A 20,765-nucleotide genomic window follows, 5' to 3' on the forward strand; every position below is an offset into this window, starting at 1 on the left:
TCAACAATAGTTGGATAAACTTGCCATCAACATAATGGGTAACTGGTGCAGCTTACAATAAAGCTTCCATGTTTGTTCACAATTGCAGAACCGTTAATGAAATGGCTAAGAGAGCAGTTAAGCTCATCACAGACTTTGCTGGAACAATTACAAATTGCAAAATACAGAGATAATATCTATTGCCAACATTTGAAAAGCACTGACAAGATATATCAAATTTCAAGAAAACAACTTTGCGTGATTCTTTTGCCTAATTTTAGCTTATTGGTGCTGTGCACTTCTCTTGTTGTTTATAGTATGAGTAAGTATTTTAATTTTACGAGTTGTAAACCATCAAGAAACCATTCCATGACTGTTATATAATATTTCTAATTGGTTACTTGAATAATTTGGAAAACAGTAAAATTTTCGACATTTTCGAACTTTTCATTGGTTTGGCTAAACTAAAGTATAAAATAAAAAATGTTGTTGTCTTGTCTGATAGTCATTAAAATAATTTGAGAAAGGGCAGGGAGCACAACTATTAAAACTTTAAATTTTTTGCAGCCCTATAATAGATACTATATAAATGTGGCGATAAAAAGGATTCTTGTCGCACGCCTTGAGACAAATGGAAGTGATTTGGTTTATGTCTAAGGTATGATTCACTATCATTACCTGAGCGGTATAATGATCACTATGTCGGAATAAGTGGTGATAACATGATATAAAAGATATAACGATCGGTGATCGGTATTAATGTAAATTTATTTTTGTTTAATACAACTTCTTTTGCTTGAATTTTGAAAAAATTTCTTAGAGTTTTATTTTGTTAATACAGGTATTGTTTATAATTTAGGAATTTTATAAAGTCTCTTTTGGAACTTCTTTAAGGTTTTGCTCTGTCAGTTTGCTTCAAATAGTTTTAAATAAAATTAAAAAACATCCTTTATTTGAACACGATTATAGATTTAAAGAACTAAAACTTTTACAAAGTGTTCAAAACAATAAATATATTTCTATATTTTATGCAAAAATATAATTATTCCATAAAATAAAATGCATGTATAAGTCTAAGTAAACCTTTAAATATTTTTTATCAGGAGCTGATATTGAACCGTTTTTATCAGGAGCTGATAAAAACCGCATTTAGTGTCTTTTTATAAATTAGGAAAGCAATTATATGAGTAATGGATTCAAGCTATACAAAGAGATAAAATTTAAAAAAAAAAGTTTAAAATCAACAAATGTAAATGTAATGTAAAATGTAAAAAAAAATTTCTGCCAGATGTTCTTCTTTGAATTTTTATTTTGCAAAATTTTCAAATTGCTTTGAACGTTTACTTTCATCTTTATTAAAATAGTTTGTTAGACTTTAAGTTGCTTTGCTTATTGTTAACTTATTTCTTATTTAATTTTATTTCTAAGTTTAATTCCTAGAATACAGATACAATTAAATAAAAAAAAATCAACTACATGCAAAGCATTAAAGCATTAAGAAAATTTTAGCAAATAGGCAAGCAATAAAATTGGCCGTTAACATTATACTTGAAAAAAAATCCTAAATTACCTATTAGTAAAATAAGAAGAGTACAAATTTGAACCAATGGCCGATGCCAATGTATCGTTATCGGCCTGTACCAATCGGCATCGGCCAAAAGTAAGCATCTGACGGCAATATCTTTAAAAGCACCTATGAGAAACTACTATGAGAAAGGTGAATATTAGGATGCATAAAACACGTGTTATTTAAAAAGAATATCATTATAAGTTTTCTGATTACCTTTAATATACAATTTTAGAAAATAGAAAAAGATAATTTCAATAATTACCCCTTATTTAATTTATGCTTGGTGTATTGGTGTAATTTAATTTATGCTTGGTGTATTGCCAATAAATGTAATATACTGGATAAGCTTACTAATATAAAATAAACAGGAGCCTTTAAAAGTTTATTGTCAACTGAAGTGTGTTGATCCATTTTAAAACTAAACTTAGAAAAAATCTAGAACCTTCTCTATGGAATAAAATAATTTTAAAACATTTTGATTTTTCTCTGGAATGCAGTTACCTCTCATAAAAAAAAAAAAAAAAACACTTAAAGAAATCATTTTGTCTCTTAATTGATATAATTTTAAACATTTAACAATTTGTTGCATTAATTTATGTGTTTATGTAAAGTATGTAATATATACTATACATAAACAAAAAATAAAAATCTCATAAACTACCAATACGTAAATTAACATACGTAACATCAATTACCAATACATATTATGTATTGGTAGTTGATGTTACGTATGTTAATTTACGTATTCGTAGTTTATGAGATTTTTAATTTAAAAGGGTTCTCAATGACAATACGTGATTGTCGTTTGCAAGTCTCCACGTTCTTTTTATAAAATGAATTACTTGTATATTTGCTTTATTTTTCATTTTTTTCTTGTTGTGTAACATTTTTTCGTATCTTGACGATTTTATTGTATTTAAACATTTATTCCACAAATTACGTCATGTGAAAGGAGTGGGACGTTTATAACACCCCCAACCTTATTGCGTCGCGTAATTTTAATTAATTAAAAGTAATTATAATTGTAATAATATTTGTTACGGAGAAGAGAAGTATTTGATTTAGAGACGCAACCTTTTTTTTTTTAATTCAAATCTAGAAAAATTTGCTTTTTATTAAGAGAGTGTCAAGCCAAAAATAAACCCTGGTTTATATACACTCAACTATAGTTGTTCCAATTCTACTTAAATTGGAACTGACACTTAAAGTTGACTTAAATTTTATGGAAATTAATTTTTAAATTGACTTAAATTTAAGTAGATTAATGCAGACTCCGCTGCGTCTACGGCTTTATCAGTCAATGGTATAATAAAAAATGATTAATAATAATACAGTTGTAAAATTACTGTTATAACATAATAGTTATTAGACAACAATAATATTTAATATGCATTAAGGTGGCTCACCCCTAAAAAAACTTTCTCAAATTTCATTATTTCTTATTGAATAGAGGATTAGAGTATAATATGAGAAAAAAAGTTTTAATTTACAATAATTTATTCAAAAAATTGCATAAATACGTCAACAACTCATGAAGTATATTGTTTTTGACAACAGTTTTGCTTCAGACGCTCTATCATATTCATGTATAACAAATCCAAAAAAGAAATAAAAATCTCCTGTCATTCGTAAGTTTTGATTTTTCAAAAATGAAAAATTGCACAAAAAAGCAAAAGCTTTTTTTCTCTTTAAAATACAGCACTGCTGACTTCACTCCCAAATCAAGTTAAGCTTTTCAAATAAACATAATATTTGGGCATCTGGACATTCGATTTATGTGATTGACTTTTCAAAACTCTCTCATCATTTAATTTTTTAAACTCTTTCTTAATGATATTATATATCCATACTAGTAAATTAACTTTGTGGTGTAGTGGTAGAGCGCTCGCCTCATAAGCGAGAGGTTCCGAGTTCAATCCCCACCATGCCCTGGTAGTACCGCGCTCAACTTGTTCCTGCGCGTAGCTGCCTTGTTTGTCAAGGTTCATGTTTCGGAGTTATAGAGTTTGAAAGAGTGTTAAAACCACAATTAAGTAGCCTTCTCATCTGTAGTGGCCTTCTTGGCCTCGGGGAGGTGAATTAGCATTAAAAAAATTGCTGCTACCTGCAGAGCCTATCTTACTATCTTCCATTTACGCAAGCTATTAGGACCCGCAGAACATAACACGTGGCAATAAAAATGATCATTAAAATTAGTGCGATGGCAAAGGCCCGTACGAACATTTTCTTTCCACTTCACATAACCCGGATGATTCTGTTTTTTTTTCACAATTGACAGCCAGATTACCTAATACATTGCTAAAGATTTTAGCTTATAATAGTTTTGTAAGAAGCCACACAAAACTTGTCTGTGGATTATATGCTCCAGTTATCAAGAAACATCTTCGATTATTTATTGTGGCAGAAAAAATTTAAAAAAAAAAAAAATGAAAAATATATAAAAAAACAACCTTACATAAAATTTTGTTTTGTCATTTCCCAAACTGCTGATTTTAAGATGAATACCACCATTAACAATAAAAACAAATTATGTTAATACAACTAAGGGGCCGTGCATAAATGATGTCGGTGATTTTTCCTGGTTTTTATACACACTCTCTCTTCTTTATCGAATTCTGTCAATTTTTGCCAACCCTACTTTAAAATGATGTCAGTTTTTGTTACCCCCACCCCATAAAATAAAATTGAAAATGCGTATTTATCATCAAACCTTTATATGGTATTATTCTCATTTTTAATGGATTTTTTTAAAATCTACTTATAGATAGTGTAACTAAAAACTTAAAAAAAAAAATAAATAAAAAGTTTTCATAAATTGGTATCGTTTTGGTCTCAATACATTGACAATTTGACATTGACAATTTTTGTTAAACTTTTTAATGCTCCCTTTACTTACTAACATCATTTATGAATGGCCCCTAATTCTTATAAATGAAATAATTCAAAGTACTTTGAGGTCGTTGACAATTTTTGACAATATACAAACAAGCTTGAAGATTATTGCAATTATTGTTGGTGGAATGCCAACCACTACTTTCGTATTGGACTTAATGGTGAAGACTTCAAAAAAAATTATAGAAAATAAAGCATAAAAATTAACAGATCATTTGTTAATTTTTATGCAGTTAATTGTTATCTGGCCGAAAGTTTACTGATTATTAGGCCTATTGCAATTATTGCGATTATCGCTAAAGACCATGCTTATTTTCGATGCGTCTATACGGATCGAGTAACATTAAAATAAATTCCTGTGGTTGCTATAAGTCATACAAACTAGCATACCTGTGAAAACAATCAATTGGAGTTAACTCTGCAAACTAGTAAATTTTAAACGAGAGGAAATTAATTTAATCTACTTTATAATAATAGATTCTAAATTATAACATTATATACTAGTTTGATTAAATTTTAAAATAAATATGTAAAGTATGTTATTGATGCAAACATTTTAAAAAAATTAGATGCCTGTTTTCAAAAAAATTCAAGGAAAAAATGGTTTGAACAACTTTTCAAGCTTTTATTCTTAATTAGACTAGTTCTCATTCAAGTTGATATATTCAAGCTTATTATTCAAGACTAATCAATAGTGTGTTACTATTTATGCCTCCAATAATTCAAAGTTATTTTTAGTTAAATTATTTTATATGACCTTTTCAAGGTATGCGTTAAAATGTTCAGATGTTATTTACTATATATCTATCATCTACATAGATAATCTAGGTCAAATTTAGCACAAAAAATAGTATTTTAGTTGTTTGTTTTTTTAATTTTTGTATTATTATTTTTGATTATTAGTGAACAATAACTAATGAAACTAATTTTATTGTACAATACTAATAATATTTAGTAGCGGTAACTTAGTAACTAGTATTATTGTTGTTATATCTAATCAGACTAATAATATTGTAATAATATATTTTATATATTTTTATGAATTATAATATATGACACTAATTTTTTCTTTTACAAAATAAAAACAAGTTATGAAGATATATTCACATATTCAGTATATTTGCATACAAATTACTTAGTTCATTGGAAGTACAGGTACTTTAGATATTCAAGTTAACAAATATAGATTAACAATGGTTGTTCAAAGAAGCATTAGTGATTCTGGATCTAATGAACTTGAAGATTCATCTTTACTAAAGGATGTAGGTTTAATATTTATTATTTTTATAAAAAGTACATCAGATAAATGTTTTTGATAAAAGATTTGACATTTTAAACTATATCATTTTTAACTGAAATTCAAGAACTTGGGAATGCTTATCTATGAACTTTGTCGGGTCTTTACAACCATAGCTAATAAATACATCCTTGTGGTAGGAGATAAATATTCGTTTTTTAAAGCAGCCATGACGCAGTGGTAGCACACTTGCCTCAGAAATAAAGGATCCATGGTTCAAACCTCACTTCTGGGCAAGTTTTGCGACATTGATTAGGAAAGAGGCGTGACCTTCATATTAAATGCTCATCTGCAATGGTCTGTGATTAGACCGTAAGGACTTTTTGGGGCACCTAAATAAAAAAATAAAAAAAGAAATCAAATTCAGTACCATGACTACTGAACAAGTAAATATTTATGTCTATACATTTAGTTTATTTGAAGCATTTTAAAATATATTTTTGTTTGATAAATGTTCATTTGCAATATGTGATGAACTCATAAAAATGAAGACCCTTTAATGAAGGTTTTATTAGACAATTGTATACTAATCTAAAGATAGTAGAGTTAAAATATATAACACAAAAAGTTAACACAAACAACAATAAAAGCACTGAAAAACAATCTTCCTATCTTTAGAGAAAAGTCAAAAATCTAATTTCATCATTTTAATATAAAGTCATTGTGTTTTACAGAAACTTTGCAAGCTTTTGTAGAGCATCACAAACCATCATTAGATGGTATTGGCAAATTTAGTTTAACTTTTATTTCAGAAAAAGTTTCAGGTGATGGGCTATTATTTACATCTTTTACTTCCACAGTTATATTTTTGTTAGGCTCATTAGCATTATTCTCATCAATAATATAAGACTTTTCTCATGGTGCAAGATTAAGGTAAAGAGTCAACTCTTGTCCATCCAGGTATTTAATACTAGCATAAATTGGGTTTACATCCACTAATTTGACTTAATCAACAAGATTATTGTTTTTTTTTGTTTGCATAATCTAAGAAAATTGGGACCAGAAATGTAACAAAATGAGAAATGTACCATGAATGTAACAAAATTTCAAATGATAAGTGTCTAACAAAGTTGAATAATCTCTAATAGGGTGTACAATAAGTTGCAGTTGATATTAGCAAACTGAGTGAGTGAAGGAATTGGATAGAACAGTTTCCCAATGTTTAACATATAGGTTGTGAGTTTTTAATGCTAAGAAAATATTTTTCCAGATCAAACCATTTTGTTTCTCAACTGGCCCATTACTTAAAGAATGGTATAGAGTAGAATTATTTGTTGTTGTCCCCTTTTTTTAATCCATTAGATATAAATGATGAACTTATGTCAGAATTAATGTAAGTTGGAAAACTATATAAAAAGTTCAGATATCAGTTCACAACAGTTGTTGAACTGATATCTAGACGTGGAATAGCAAATGAATACTGGGAATATTCATCAATATCTTTTTGATGAACAATCTAAGTCTAGAAATAATAACAGTTTATTTCTAACCTTAGATGGCAATGGTTGTTTAAAATCTATACTGAGAGAATTGATTGGACAGGTTGGTTTGATTTACATATCTTATTTCAGGCCTTGTTATGAGATTTTGTTGGGTAATGAAAAAATGTAACTTAAGTTAATGTAACTTTACTCTTTATTCATATTTATATTGTTAAAATTATGTCAGTTGCATATTTTAAAGTATCACATTTTAATTAAGTTTAATTTGAAACCATGTTAAAAGTCATTCAAAATCTTAATTTCTTTAAGTTAAACAATATTATTAAAAAAAGATTTATCAATAAAATTTAAATATATTTAAAAAAAAAAAAAAAATTTCAAAACATAAATAGAAAAATATTTTAAAAAACTTTTACTTATTTTGTTTATTTCATAAAACATTCATAACACAATATTGTCTTCTATGTTTGCTTTCTCGCAATTTAGTTTGTTTTTTTTTCAATGAGGGGGGAATTGTTTATGGGTGAAGTTCTCAACAGTCAGTTACTTAATTTTTTGTCAACTATAAAATAAACTATTTCTTATAACAAGAAAAATGAAAATTAACAATTGCTTTAAATAATATACTTACAAGATCGCTAAATGACTTTGACCCATCGCAATTTGCGATCGTTTAATTTGCCCCTTCAATTATATTTTCAATTTCATATTTTTTAGTGGTTTAAAAATAAAAAAATGAAAACTTTAAACATTTTGGCTTTAACATAATCTTCGCCAACTACTCACATACTAGTTAATCAATTCTAATCAATGTTTCTACAGTCAATCTAAAAAATTAATGATAGTAGAAAATCTTTTGCTAAAAAACAATATCATAACTAAAACAAACATCATTTCATAAATTTGTTATATAAAGTTTATTAAAACAATTCTCTAAAATAATTTTTACTATAGACTTGATTAGGATTTATCCTTTATATACAGTTATGAATGCATTAAACACCTTTGAATATTAACATTTTGTAACAGGATGAGAAAATTTACTCATTTGTAACTATAAAAAAATAAACAAGATATAAAAAAGTAACTTGAATAAAATTTATTAAAAAGAATTTTCTTTAACACAATTTAGAAATTTTAACTAAAAAATTTTCAAAAAAATTTAAATTACTAAAACAATTTAATTTTTTAAATAATTTAATAACATAAATTTAAGTTTAATAATATTTAATAATAAATTTAATTTAAATATAATAAAATAAATTTAAATTAAAAAATTTTAAAAACAAAAAGTAGGAAAAAGTGTTATAACTATCTGTTTTTTATCAAAAAAAAATTTTTTTTACGATTGCGATGAAAATGTTTTTTAGAACAACTATCGCTTAATGTTTTCCGCATAAGTTATTTCAAAAGACTGTTTAAATAATCTGGTTGAAAAAGGTTCTTGCGTTAGGTAAGTAGCTTAATGTAGGTGAAATCTCCATTTTGTACATAAAATTCACTTGGTGTAATTTTCATTATTTTGGAGCAGTTGGTCAGTATATTACAATGTAATTTCAATGCTTGATCAAGATAAAGCATTGTTAGTTTTAACATATTTGACATTTTCCTTTCTTTTTTTAATGTTAAATAAGTTGTGATAAAGCCAAGGTTTAGACAGAACAACTACAACTATGACAGAAATGGAACACTACTATGACAGAACAACTACAACTATGACAGAAATGTTGTCTGGACCACAAGCAGTAGAAGTGTTAAGGACAGAAATAGCTTTAGCAACAGAAACCAAATAGATTTGGATGTTTAACAAAGAATTAACCTGTTTTTCTGGAAATGAGGGGAAGAGTGTGGCCATTAGGTTCAAGAGATGAATTACTGTAAAAGTTTTTTTGCAAATAGTTCTTATCTTTATGACAGGTAATAAGATTAGACCCTTATATTAGATATGTAATTTACATTTACATTTATTAATGGCGCTTTTGAAGGTTTTCCAAAATCTTTAGAACTTAACTTTAGATATAAAATGCGAGACTTAGCAAACTAAGAATATTAGGGCCTAGCATTAGACAGCACCATTTTACAATGATTTTTTGCAATAATGAAAAGGCATTTGTTCTCAAGAAAGTTGTTCTCGCAAAAAATTTGACAAAAATGGTTATGAATAGAAATATTTTCACCATCTGGTTTCATTGTTTTCAACAAGCTAGGGTTGTAATTTAAAGCTAGTTTTGTACAACACACAAAACTGGCAGTGAAGGTAAGTGATTAGGGATATCTAGAAAATGAGTTTCATTTAAGTTAAAGAAATATAAATTTATAAGCTTTAGTTTCTGCAAGGTTAGTGGTCCTAGAGCTAAGTCTATCAGTGTAATGAACATTCAAGTGACCAATGACAACAATATTGGCTGAGGGATAAAGGGAAAGGGCTTTGTCAATTTGATCAGAAACAACATTGAAAAGAGTGTAATTTTGAGGATAATGATTTGGTGATTTTTACATCAGGAAATATTCAGCTGATGAAAAGTTGCTTGGAAATAAGAATTGAAATAACATTGAAAAGAGTGGAATCTTGAGAAGGATAACAATAAAGGACAAAGAGAAAGGCTATTGAGTGAGGAAGTATTGAATGGAAGCACTTAAAAGAACAGTCAGAGTATTCAAAATTGGTTTCACAACAAATAATTGAATTGTTGGTGCATGTGGCTATTGGAGTCTTTGCAAATCAAAGAATATACATTAACAGCTAAGATCAGAAGATGAAATAGCAGAATTCTAATTAGTGTCACAAAATAGGTCTGGTGATTTCTACAAGAGGAAATATTTAGCTGATGAATAGTTACAGGGAAGACCATGAATATTTGTAAAAAATAAATTGAAACAATTAGGTGGCAGTGATGGTTTTTAATAATTAAAATTTTCAGGAACTTTAGTCATGTTTTATGTTATTAGATAACTTGACTTAATCAAAGATAGTTCAAAGCAACGCAAGCAATGAGCATTGTTGTAACGTTGCTAGTCTTTCTCTTTTCTATAAATACTATAATAGACACTACTCTAAGAAGCTAGCATCTCTTGTGCCATCTATTAAAATTCATTCTTGTGTTACTCTTCATTCAGTTAAGTTTTATTTATATTTTAAGGTTGCACGTTGGGTTCTGATGACTTTAGATTGCTGAATAAGCAATCTCATCATAAGCAAAGTCATCTCTCATAAGCTAGGTTATCAGAGCTACTGAATTATTTTCAAAGTTTAGAAAGGCCAAGTCTAGCAACAAAAATAAACAATTAAATCTTCCCATTTCAATGAAATAATTTAATTGCTTAATTTTTTTTGTTTCTATTTTTATGAAGAATTCTTTAAAACCTATTTTTTTAACTTGACTTACTAATCAGAGCATTAAATGATTAAAATGTTATTTTTTAAAACAATTTTTTTTTTTGTGCAACTTTTTGGAAAAAATAAATGTTTACAATTTTAAAATATTTTATTTAATTCTTTTTAATAATTTAAATAAAATTTCATTTATTAAACAATTATTAGAAATAATTTGTCATTTGATATAAAAGAACAACAACAACAACAAGATATTTATTTTCCTCAAAATTTTCAATTATATAATTACAATAATATATTATTAGTAGTAATAATAATAATAATAACAAAACAATAATAACAATAATAAAAAGAATAAGAATATCTATAGTATTATAAATAACAAAATCAAAATATAATTATTAAAAATGTATATATAAATAAATATAGATAATTGATTGAGGAAGAATTCACTCATGCAGAATCCTGATCAAAGGTGTGACACCAAATAATTATATTAATGATAATAATTTAAAAAATAATAATAATAACTTTATTCATTAATAGAGCTAAAGTAACAGCAAAAATAATAGTATTAATAATTGTATTAATAATAGTAATAATTGTATTAATAATAGTATTAATAATAGTATAATAATTGTAATAATAATAGTAATAATAAAAACAGCAGGAATGAAAGTAATACATATTAATGACAAAAACAATAGTTTCTATAAAATTAGTAAGAAAAAAAAAAAATAGAAAACTAAAGGAGTTAATAATGATAAAAAATTAAAATAAATTTTTTTTTAGAATTTAATTAAATTTATTTTGTTTTAAATAAAGAAATAAAGATAAATTATTTTAAAATTTTAACTTTTTAAACTCATTCACATGGCACACAAAACTTTAATTTCATTCACTGATCCACTGATGTGTAATTGAATACTTACCATACCTCAAAATTTTATAGGGAGGTATATTTACTTTTCCATTATTGATGTTTCTAGTTAAATGTGAATGTATAAATCAAGTTTCAGTGAAGAAGGTTGTAATAGAGGAAAGTAAATTTATTAAGAGAGTCAAAAACAAAATGAAGATTAGCAAATTTAACTTGTGCTGACAAGGTAGCAATTTTAAGTTTTTTGAAGTTTCTGTATTATGGAATTGAAAATTAATTATTTGGATTAATTGGCGCTGAGGTGATAACAATTTATTAATATTACAGTTGCCAATTTGTCCCCAAACTTGACAACAATAAATGAGATGAGATTGAAAAATTGCAAAATACAGATTCTCAAGGGTAGTTTTATCAACATAATGACGAATTATTGAAAGCATGCCATTAGCTCGATTATGTTTTTTATGGAATGCATCTATATGAAAATTCCATGAGAGGTTCGAATCTATAATAATATCAAGATATTTAACAACATGTGTAGGATATAAACGTGTATTATTAATTTTAGTTATATGATTGTTGTGTAAAATTTTTTGTCTTTGAGATGAAAAAAATATTAGTTCAGTTTTTTCCAAGTTCAGAGAAATTAAGTTTGCATTTAGCCAATGAACTAAACCTTTTAGGCCTAAGTTTATAATTTTACACAAGGAATGATGAGACTTATTAATATGTAAGATATTAGTATCATCAGCAAACAGATGAACTAATGAGAAGTGGACAGAGTTATTTAGATCATTAATATAAATCAAAAACAATAAAGTGCCAAGAACAGAACCCTAGGGAACACTACAAACTATATGTTTGTTATTTGATTTGTAACCATTAATGCTAACAAACTGCTTTCAATTTGAAAGATAAGATTGAAACCAGTTACAAGCAACGGATTCCTTAATGTTTAAGTTTAGAAATTAAAATTATTGTATGATTAGCAGTATCAAACGCTTTTTGTAAGTCAATAAAAACACCACCTACAAAATGACCAGTATCCAGTGCCTTTTTTATTTTTTCGGTTATACTTATTAAAGTGTAGCAAGTAAAGTGTTTTGATTGAAATCCAAACTGAAATTCATTTAAACAGTTAAAAATAAGTATAATCTAGAGTACATTCAGTTTTTCAAGGAGCTTGCTAATGTTATAAAGAATTTAAATTGGTTTATAGTTTGTACATGAGATCTTTGAGCCATTTTTATATGTTGGAATGACACAAGATAATTTCAAAATGTCAGGAAAAATTCCATTTAAAAAGGAGATATTAAATAGCTTAGAGAAAATATGAGAAAATTCAGAATTTAAATCAATAAGAATGTTTGTGGAGAAGCTGTTAGGACCTATTGATTTTCTAAGTTTTAATTTAGATATAAGTGATGAGATTTCAGAATGGTTTGTTGGAGATATCAGTAAACTATGAAGGTTTGGATGTTCAAGATTTTATAACTTTTAATAGCTAATGTAAGATGAGTGATTTTTATAATTAGGTTTATGAGCTACATTTGTGAAAATGTTGAATTCTTTGCAGATTAGAGTTGGTTCAGTTATGTAAGTTTCATTAACTTGTAAGCAATTTGGAGGTACATTTTATGCCTTTCCATGTCTCATGAAGATTTTTTATATTTTTTCTGAAAAGAATTTTTTGAAATTTATTTTTTTACTCAGTTTTATTAGATTAATTATGGTATATTTATAGCTTTAAAGATAGTTCTTAGTTTAATTATATTTTTTGGATCTTTTATCCTTAACATTTTCCCTTGAATAAGATTTTAAATTTGAATTAATTTTATTATTCCTTTATTAATCCATGGCTTGAATTGACACATATAGCTCTTAATACTAATTTTTTTGAGTGCCATATGACAATCTAACAACAATGTTGTTTGAGAAATAAATGCTTCAAAACTGGAGTTAATATTGTTTTTACTGGTAATGTCATTCCAATCAACTTTTAATAATTGAGATTTAAATAATTCTTTATTATAGTTTTTAAAGTTCTTGCAGTATAAATTATGATTGTGTGGTATAAATAATTTGTTGAAATTACGACAAACAAGAAATTGAGGTAGGTGGTCAGAAATAGAATTTTTTAGATTTCCTAAATAATTTGGTTAGTGGTTACATTTGAAAAAATATTGTCAATGATCGTAGAGGGATGGTCAGTAACTCTTGTTGGTAGCGTAATAAATGGTCGAATATTATAAGAAGTTAGTAAGTTTAAAAAAAAAGAAGTTGCAAAGTCAGAGTTTGACTGTATCAGATCCATTTTAAAATTGTCAAAACTAATTAATGATAATAATATGTTCAGATCTTCAAAGTGCTTTTGTAAAGAGGATATGTTAAAATGGAAAAAGGACATAGAGTTTGTGATGTCAAAGTTATAAGAACAAAATTTATTAATGTCATAATGAATAGTTTTCCTCATCAGACTGAAAGATGAATAGTTTTCCTCATCAGACTGAAGCATGTGATGTAATAAATTTATTAAATTGAGTATAGATTTTATTCAATTCCGATGCTGGAAAGAGTTTAGTTGATAAAGGCAATTCATCAGTTATAATAATTTTATTTGAAGAGAAGACTAGTTTAAATTCATTATCGGATACATCAGTCAATGGAAAAACACCTTTGGTATAATTTACACACAGCCATGTTGAGCGTTTTGAATGTGTTAAATTTTACCCATGATCATAAAGCCTACTGCATATTGAATGAGTCCAAAACAAACATACATCATGAGTTGCACGGCAACTTACAATAACTTTTTTTGTACATGCACTGCATACTCCCCTAAATTAGAGGTCATAGTAAAACTAATGAGAATGATAAAAGAAAATAATTTGCAAAATTTAGGAAAAAGCTTGAAGTTGTTAAAATTTAAAATTTAAAAGAAAATAATAGTGAAAAGGACAATGAAAAATAGTAACTATACAATATTATAAATAATAATACTATTATTATATAATATTACCATTTGCCATAAATTAAGCAACAAACTAATAAATGAACAAATTAATATGATATATTAAAATGATATAATAAAATGATAGTTATAATAATAAAGCAATAGATAAGTAATATATCACTAACCAAAAATAAAAATATATAACTAGTTTTAAATTAAATAGAAATTGTATAAAAATTATATCAAATATTATAAATATATTATAAACAAAAACAGAAACAAAATAAAATAAAAATAAATAAAATAAAATAATATCTTAAGCCATTAGTGCCGGAGAAATTTTTTTGCAAATTTTTTTTTGAAACTTATTTTACATGTTCGTTAGGGGTAAAAATGATTATACATGAAGAGATTTTTTAATTTAATCTAATATTTTCTGTGTAACACCCCAAAACACCCATGTTCTTTTAAGGACGCATCGGCACTTAACGTAAAAAAAAGTAAATATTTAAAATAATGTACATATTTTGAACCTCTTGATTATCACAGAAAATTAGGGTTATAGAAATATATAAAAAAATTCAAACTTGACTACTTAATAGGGAAAATAATAAAAATATGATTAAAAACGCTATTCTTTAAAATAATATTTTATTAAATTATATAAAAATATTTTTTATAACTTATTTTCAGGTCTGTGGTAGTTTACAAAGCAACCAGGGTGTAGAGCAACATCACAACTTTCACATCTAAAATTGCTTCTGTCATGACAATATTGGCAGACTCCTTTTACCTCTGTTTTTGTAACAAAGTGAGCTCTGGTGTGGTCGTACCTAAAATAATGATTTGATTTTACCTTTAAAATAAAAGAGTATTATGATAAGTAAGTTTTGTATAAAAAAATTGTTAAAAAAAATCATAAAAGTTAAAAACCTGATTGCTTGCTTGCTGTTGGTAACCTCTCTCTGGGGAACTAACAAGCTGTATTTATGGTCAGAGTGATTCATTAACATAAGTTCAACTGACTGTCGAATAACTTCCAACAATGTAAACTCATATACCTTCTTCTCTTCTTTTCTCTTTTTCATCTTACCCTTGTTTCTAATAATCCTTTGGCTACTCTTTGCGAATTTGGATAAGCCAGCTGCATTAAGATTATCTTCAAATTCAACATCTTCGTGATGATTCTTTTCCTGATCCATTAAATATTGGTTTCTCCAAGTGTAGCGATACAATCGCCAAGCCTGAATCATCTGCACGTTTAAGAACCATGTCCAGAGTGACCAATACCACTTTTTCAGACGGGTTGAGATGCTGTAGTTCTTTGTATTCTGGTTAAACAAGTCAACTCCACCCATTGTCTTGTTGTAGTCAATCACCATACGGGGTAAATAAAAGCAATATTGGAGCCTTTATAAATTTGAGATTTAGAATTATAAATAACTTGTATTATTTCAAACAAATTTTTATTTTTTTAAACTCTAAAACTTTAAAATGAAACAAAATACCTGCAGGGTTAGGACCATTATAATTACTCGCAAGAACTACAGCTTTGCTATCCATCGAGATGGTTACACAGTTGTTATTATCATAAACCGATTTCATAGTACCTCTAGTCATTTCCTTTTTAGCCTGCTTCTTAGTAGGCATCGGTACACCTACAAGCCCGTTCTGCCGGACAGTACCTGAGGTAAAATGTATTTTTAAGATTAGGCTAAACAAAAAAATTTCAAAACATACCAAATAAACTATCAAAAAATAACCTACAACGCCCCAGCCATGTTCTCCCATATGATCAAGAAGATCAAAAGATGTAAAAAGATTATCACAGGCTACTTTGGTCCCTTTCTTCAAACCATACTGTTCAGAAAGACTCAAAACAACATCTGGGCCCTGACCTAGCCCATTGTTTTTAATTTTTGTTTTCAACCCAGCATAAGGCTGACAGGCCAAAAGTTCTCCCTCAGCAGTTGCTAGACACCAAACCTTCCAGCCATACCTATAAATAAGCTATATTATATATGTATTGCTTTACTTAAATCGAGATTTATTTATTGTCTAAAAAAATAGCAAATAAATATAACAAAACAAAGATTTTACCTTTCAGGCTTTTCTCGAATGGCTTGTTTCAGTGGATGAGGTCCAAAATATCTGACCATCGTCTCATCGACACTAACAAACTCAGATTGATGCACTAACCTTTTCGCAGAGCTATTAGTTTGATCAAAAAGTGGGCGAACTTTCCAAAATGCATCAGTGTGATCTACATCATGCTCATCAACAAAGTAGGTAAACTTGAGCACATTATTAAAAATGTCCCTAGAAATAGCTCTTTTGATGAACATATTTTGAGTGTCTTCTTTTTCTTCCCAATACAACCTTCTATAGTAGGTGTTATATAACCAGTTACATACATAACTGCAATAGAGGTTAATAAATTAACCTTGTTCATAAGGAACGCCTTCTCTGGGTATCCTTTCCTGCAACCATACTTTGAGGACACATTGGAAACATTTTGTATGCACTTACCATCTAGAAACAAACAGAAAAAGTTGTAAGGTAGAATACAATCATCGTCAACAAGTGATTTCATAGTAATTTCTTGGAACTCTGGCACTTTAGCTCCAAAACAAGGACCACAAGTGTTACGCCAAGTACAGTCTTTGTTTTTTTTCCTAAAAATTTGTTTTAACTTTAAGTAAAATACATTTTTGATTAAATAATATTCACCATTACAAACTAAAACAAATTTACATTAATGGTTAGTTATCTTACCTTAGAAGTGTACCAACAGCTTCACTACGTTTGACAGAATAATGATTTTTCTTTTTATTACTATGACATGACATGACCTCGTCTTTGAAAATATCACTTGTATTGTTAGTATTGCCAGTGTCACTGTCTACACTGTTAATTACATCACCATCAGTGTTTATCTATATAAAACAAATCTGTAAAAAGTATATATATTTTTTATTGCATCCTTACCATTTGAATATCAATTCGTCATCTTTGTCATTTATGACAATCTCTGCTTGTTGGTTGAGAATACCAGCTCCAAGATGGTTAATGTCTTTACCATGTTCTCCATCCTCTTCCTCGTCACTGTCTTCGTCAGTAAGGGTTTCATCAACAGATGGAATCATGATAATTTCAATAACATTATTTGCATCCTGATTTTCTAACAAGGCTGCTATCTCATTTAGAGTCAGACCAACTTGTCTATAAAAAAATAAAATTCTTAATTTTTACTTATTTTTTAACTTTATTTTCTCTAGAAAATTAATAAAACTATTGTTATTTATTAAAAACATAAATTTAAAACTTTTTGTGCAAATTGTTTATTTATTAAGATGGAATCCAGATACTGCAAACACGTCCTTAAAAGAACGTGTAATGTTTATGCAGTTATATTCAGTAGAAAATCAAAAAATATAAATCAAATTATTATTTACGAATATAGTTTTGGGTTTTATTTCTATAAAACAATATTAAAAACAACAACAAGTTACCTTTTAGAATGGGTTTCTTTGATGAGCTTCTTGCCACTCCACATGTTTTTTTTGCGTTAACTTTGAGCAGTTGCTTCTGAAAAACTATCAAAGGTAATCGGTTGCTGTTAAGTGAGAAGCAAGATTCATGTGTGTCAAACCATTATGCAAAGTTATGTACTTATTCTTTAAAGAATATTTGAAATACCCTAGTTTAATGTGGACATAGTTTTACGTCCTTTAAGGACGTCCGGCACTTACGGGTTAATAACTAAATTAAAGATTATATTTATATATTTAACAATGTTTATAATAATGTGTAATAGAAATAAATTAAAATAATTACATAAAATAAGTTACAACAAAATCAAGTTAAATAAAAATTATATTTAATCAAATTCTTGCCTTTCTTTTTTAATAGATTATTTTTACTTCTCTTTTTCTTTATTATTATTATTTTTTCTTTATGATTTTTATTGATTATTTGAATGGTCTAAATCTTTTTTTTGAATTCAAGATTCTTTTGTTAACTAGTAAATGTTTTTTTCTATATTTTTGGTTTCTTTATCGAAAGTTGTATTTAAATTGAGTATAGCATTAAAGCATTTTGCATAACTTTAATAATATGTTTCAAAAAATAAGTTTTTAAGTAATATATTTTAAATGCAATTAAAGCATAATAAAAAGTAATTTTTGCTTTGAATTTGAGTTTTATTTTAGTGCTTATATATTTTTTTTTTGTAAGGAATTGTTTTTGTTTTTCTTCATTTTTTTTTTTTTTTTAATTTTTCTAGTTTTTCCTACAGTTTCATCAAAAAACCAAAATTTTTTATTAATATATTTGTGTTGACTATTCTTATGTTTTTACATTTAATGTTTTGAACAAAGATACTTTAAAGTTGTTACACAATTCAATTTTGAATTGTAGCGTAAGTTAAAACTCCATGAATTAGTCTAAAGGTTTTGGCGCTTTTTTAAAAAATGTCGTTATTATTTACAGGAAGAAGAAATAATATTTATAATTTGCTCTTACTCATTGAGAAAAAACTGCTTTCTTTTTGATGAAAAGTCTCTAAGCAAGAAAGTGGTTATTTGAATAAAGTTCTCTTAAAGAATTCTTTAGTTTCATAACTTAAAAAATAAGATAGTCCACCATCATTAGGGTGGTCGAGAATTATATAGGAAAAATTCAATGTGCTCCTAACCACTCTCCACAAGTCTAACTTTGTTCTATAAACAATAGGATAAAAGCATATGTAAGCTGCAGGTTTTAAAAGGAAATGCTCAAAGACAACCTTATGGAACTTTTGACTTGGTCACAAAGAATGCTTTGGACATCATGAAAAACAACGAAGACAAACAGTTCCTAATTATGCAGAGAAAAAATGTCACCAGTTCAAGCATGACTGGAGAAAGAGACAAGGATCCATCATCGTCATCTGCTCAAACTTCATTTACCTCAAAATAAATAACTGAAAAGTGTAATAGCAATTCCAGAAGATGCAGGGGCTTTGGACAGAGTGAATCTTTATGATCGTGGAGCTATATATGTTGTTGCATCATCCTCTTGAAAACCTAACACTGTTTAGGAGTACCATCAGAAGGTCATGGATGGCTACTCTAAAACAAGTAGCTAAAGCAGAGAAAGGTTCTTTTTCAACTGAATTTCATCTTCTTAATTTCACTCCCCTGAATGATCCAATGATGCTTAGGCTTCTCAAAAAATATTCAACTGTATCATTACACAGCATTTACTCAACATCTGTGGTTCTTCTCACAACACCTTGTAGGTCTAGCTTTTTTTGAGGACAGAGTTCTTCTAGATGTCAAAAGCGCTATAACAGCCAACCTCCAGCTTCCAAAGACTCAGACAGCTCTGAAGAGAATAAGCACCTGTGGCACAGACTTCAACAGTCTTGAAAAGTTTGACCCATAGAACATGACTCATGGTGATAAATTTTTTATTTAAAAGTTTAATTATGAAAATATCAAATGAAGTTTTTACTCGTTTTAAACCAAAATCTTAATTGACCCCTAAATATTATCTGATCTGCTTCAAATTTTTACAGAAATTCTCTAATATTGCATGAAACAAGATAAGCCTTGTGGAGAACAAAAATTCCAAGCTTCAATTTTTCGGACCACCCTAACCATCATTTTAAAAGCAATATCTACTGATATTGTTTTTAAAAAATGACTTCTAGCGGTTGGTAATAAACATTTTTTAAATATAAAGTAAATGTTTATATTTAAGGCAATTTAAATAATTGATACTGGCTGTGATGATAATCGTATTTTAAAGGATGTTTTTTAAAAAGAAAAATAGTTTTTCTGTGCTGTTAGAGTTGCATATCTAAATAAGGCCAATCGCTCTAGATCTGGCCTTGGAAATTTACTAATATTACATCGAATGTCATATCTCGAAAAAACACATGGCATTAAATATAAAAACATATATGAAGACATGTGAACAATTTCCTATTCCTTCAGCCAATATATAATGGTTTTACTGAACTTACTAATGACCTAATTTTAGTTTAATCGAGTTTGACTTCTTTTTTTATCTGCCACAAGCAATAAACTGATTTTATATAAATTATCAACTCAATAATATTTTCTATCGCAAAGATATAAGCTGATTTTGGTGAAAACCTTCTTTAATAATTGTACGGTAACAAGTAATCTAATGCAAGTTAAACATATGTTTAATATAAGTAATTTAAGAGTCATTCCGTGTCAAATCAACCAAAAATAAAACCTTCGGCACCATGCTGTCTTGGATTTTGATGATTTTTGGAATACAAACTTAAATTGATGAAAGAAAACTTCACTCAAAATTTTAGTATCTGAATCCATACGGTTTCAGAGATATCGACCCTCTCTCCCAATCTCATTTTTTACTGTTTTTTTCAGCGCCATTTATTTTT

The 20,765-nt window shown here is 27.4% G+C and overlaps 2 protein-coding genes across 2 annotated transcripts in view; one reads left to right on the top strand and one right to left on the bottom strand.

Annotated features, from left to right (window-relative positions):
• Positions 1–5,523: 5,523 nt before the first annotated feature.
• Positions 5,524–20,765, top strand: part of LOC101236337 (sphingomyelinase phosphodiesterase D) — a 42,843-nt gene continuing 27,601 nt past the window's right edge. Inside the window, exon 1 of the mRNA XM_065818180.1 lies at positions 5,524–5,703. Coding sequence (XP_065674252.1) covers positions 5,635–5,703 — 69 coding nt within the window. The 5' untranslated portion in view covers positions 5,524–5,634. The remainder of the gene's footprint in view (positions 5,704–20,765) is intronic.
• On the bottom strand, positions 15,741–16,712 carry LOC136090661 (piggyBac transposable element-derived protein 3-like). The gene is made up of 3 exons (XM_065817487.1): positions 16,448–16,712; positions 16,111–16,346; positions 15,741–16,032 (listed from the first exon to the last, which is right to left on the bottom strand). The coding sequence occupies exons 1-3, from the start codon at positions 16,690–16,692 to the stop codon at positions 15,797–15,799; spliced, it is 717 nt and encodes a 238-aa protein (XP_065673559.1). The 5' UTR covers positions 16,693–16,712; the 3' UTR covers positions 15,741–15,796.

Source organism: Hydra vulgaris, chromosome 14, assembly GCF_038396675.1.
Source record: "Hydra vulgaris chromosome 14, alternate assembly HydraT2T_AEP".
NCBI lineage: Eukaryota > Metazoa > Cnidaria > Hydrozoa > Anthoathecata > Hydridae > Hydra > Hydra vulgaris.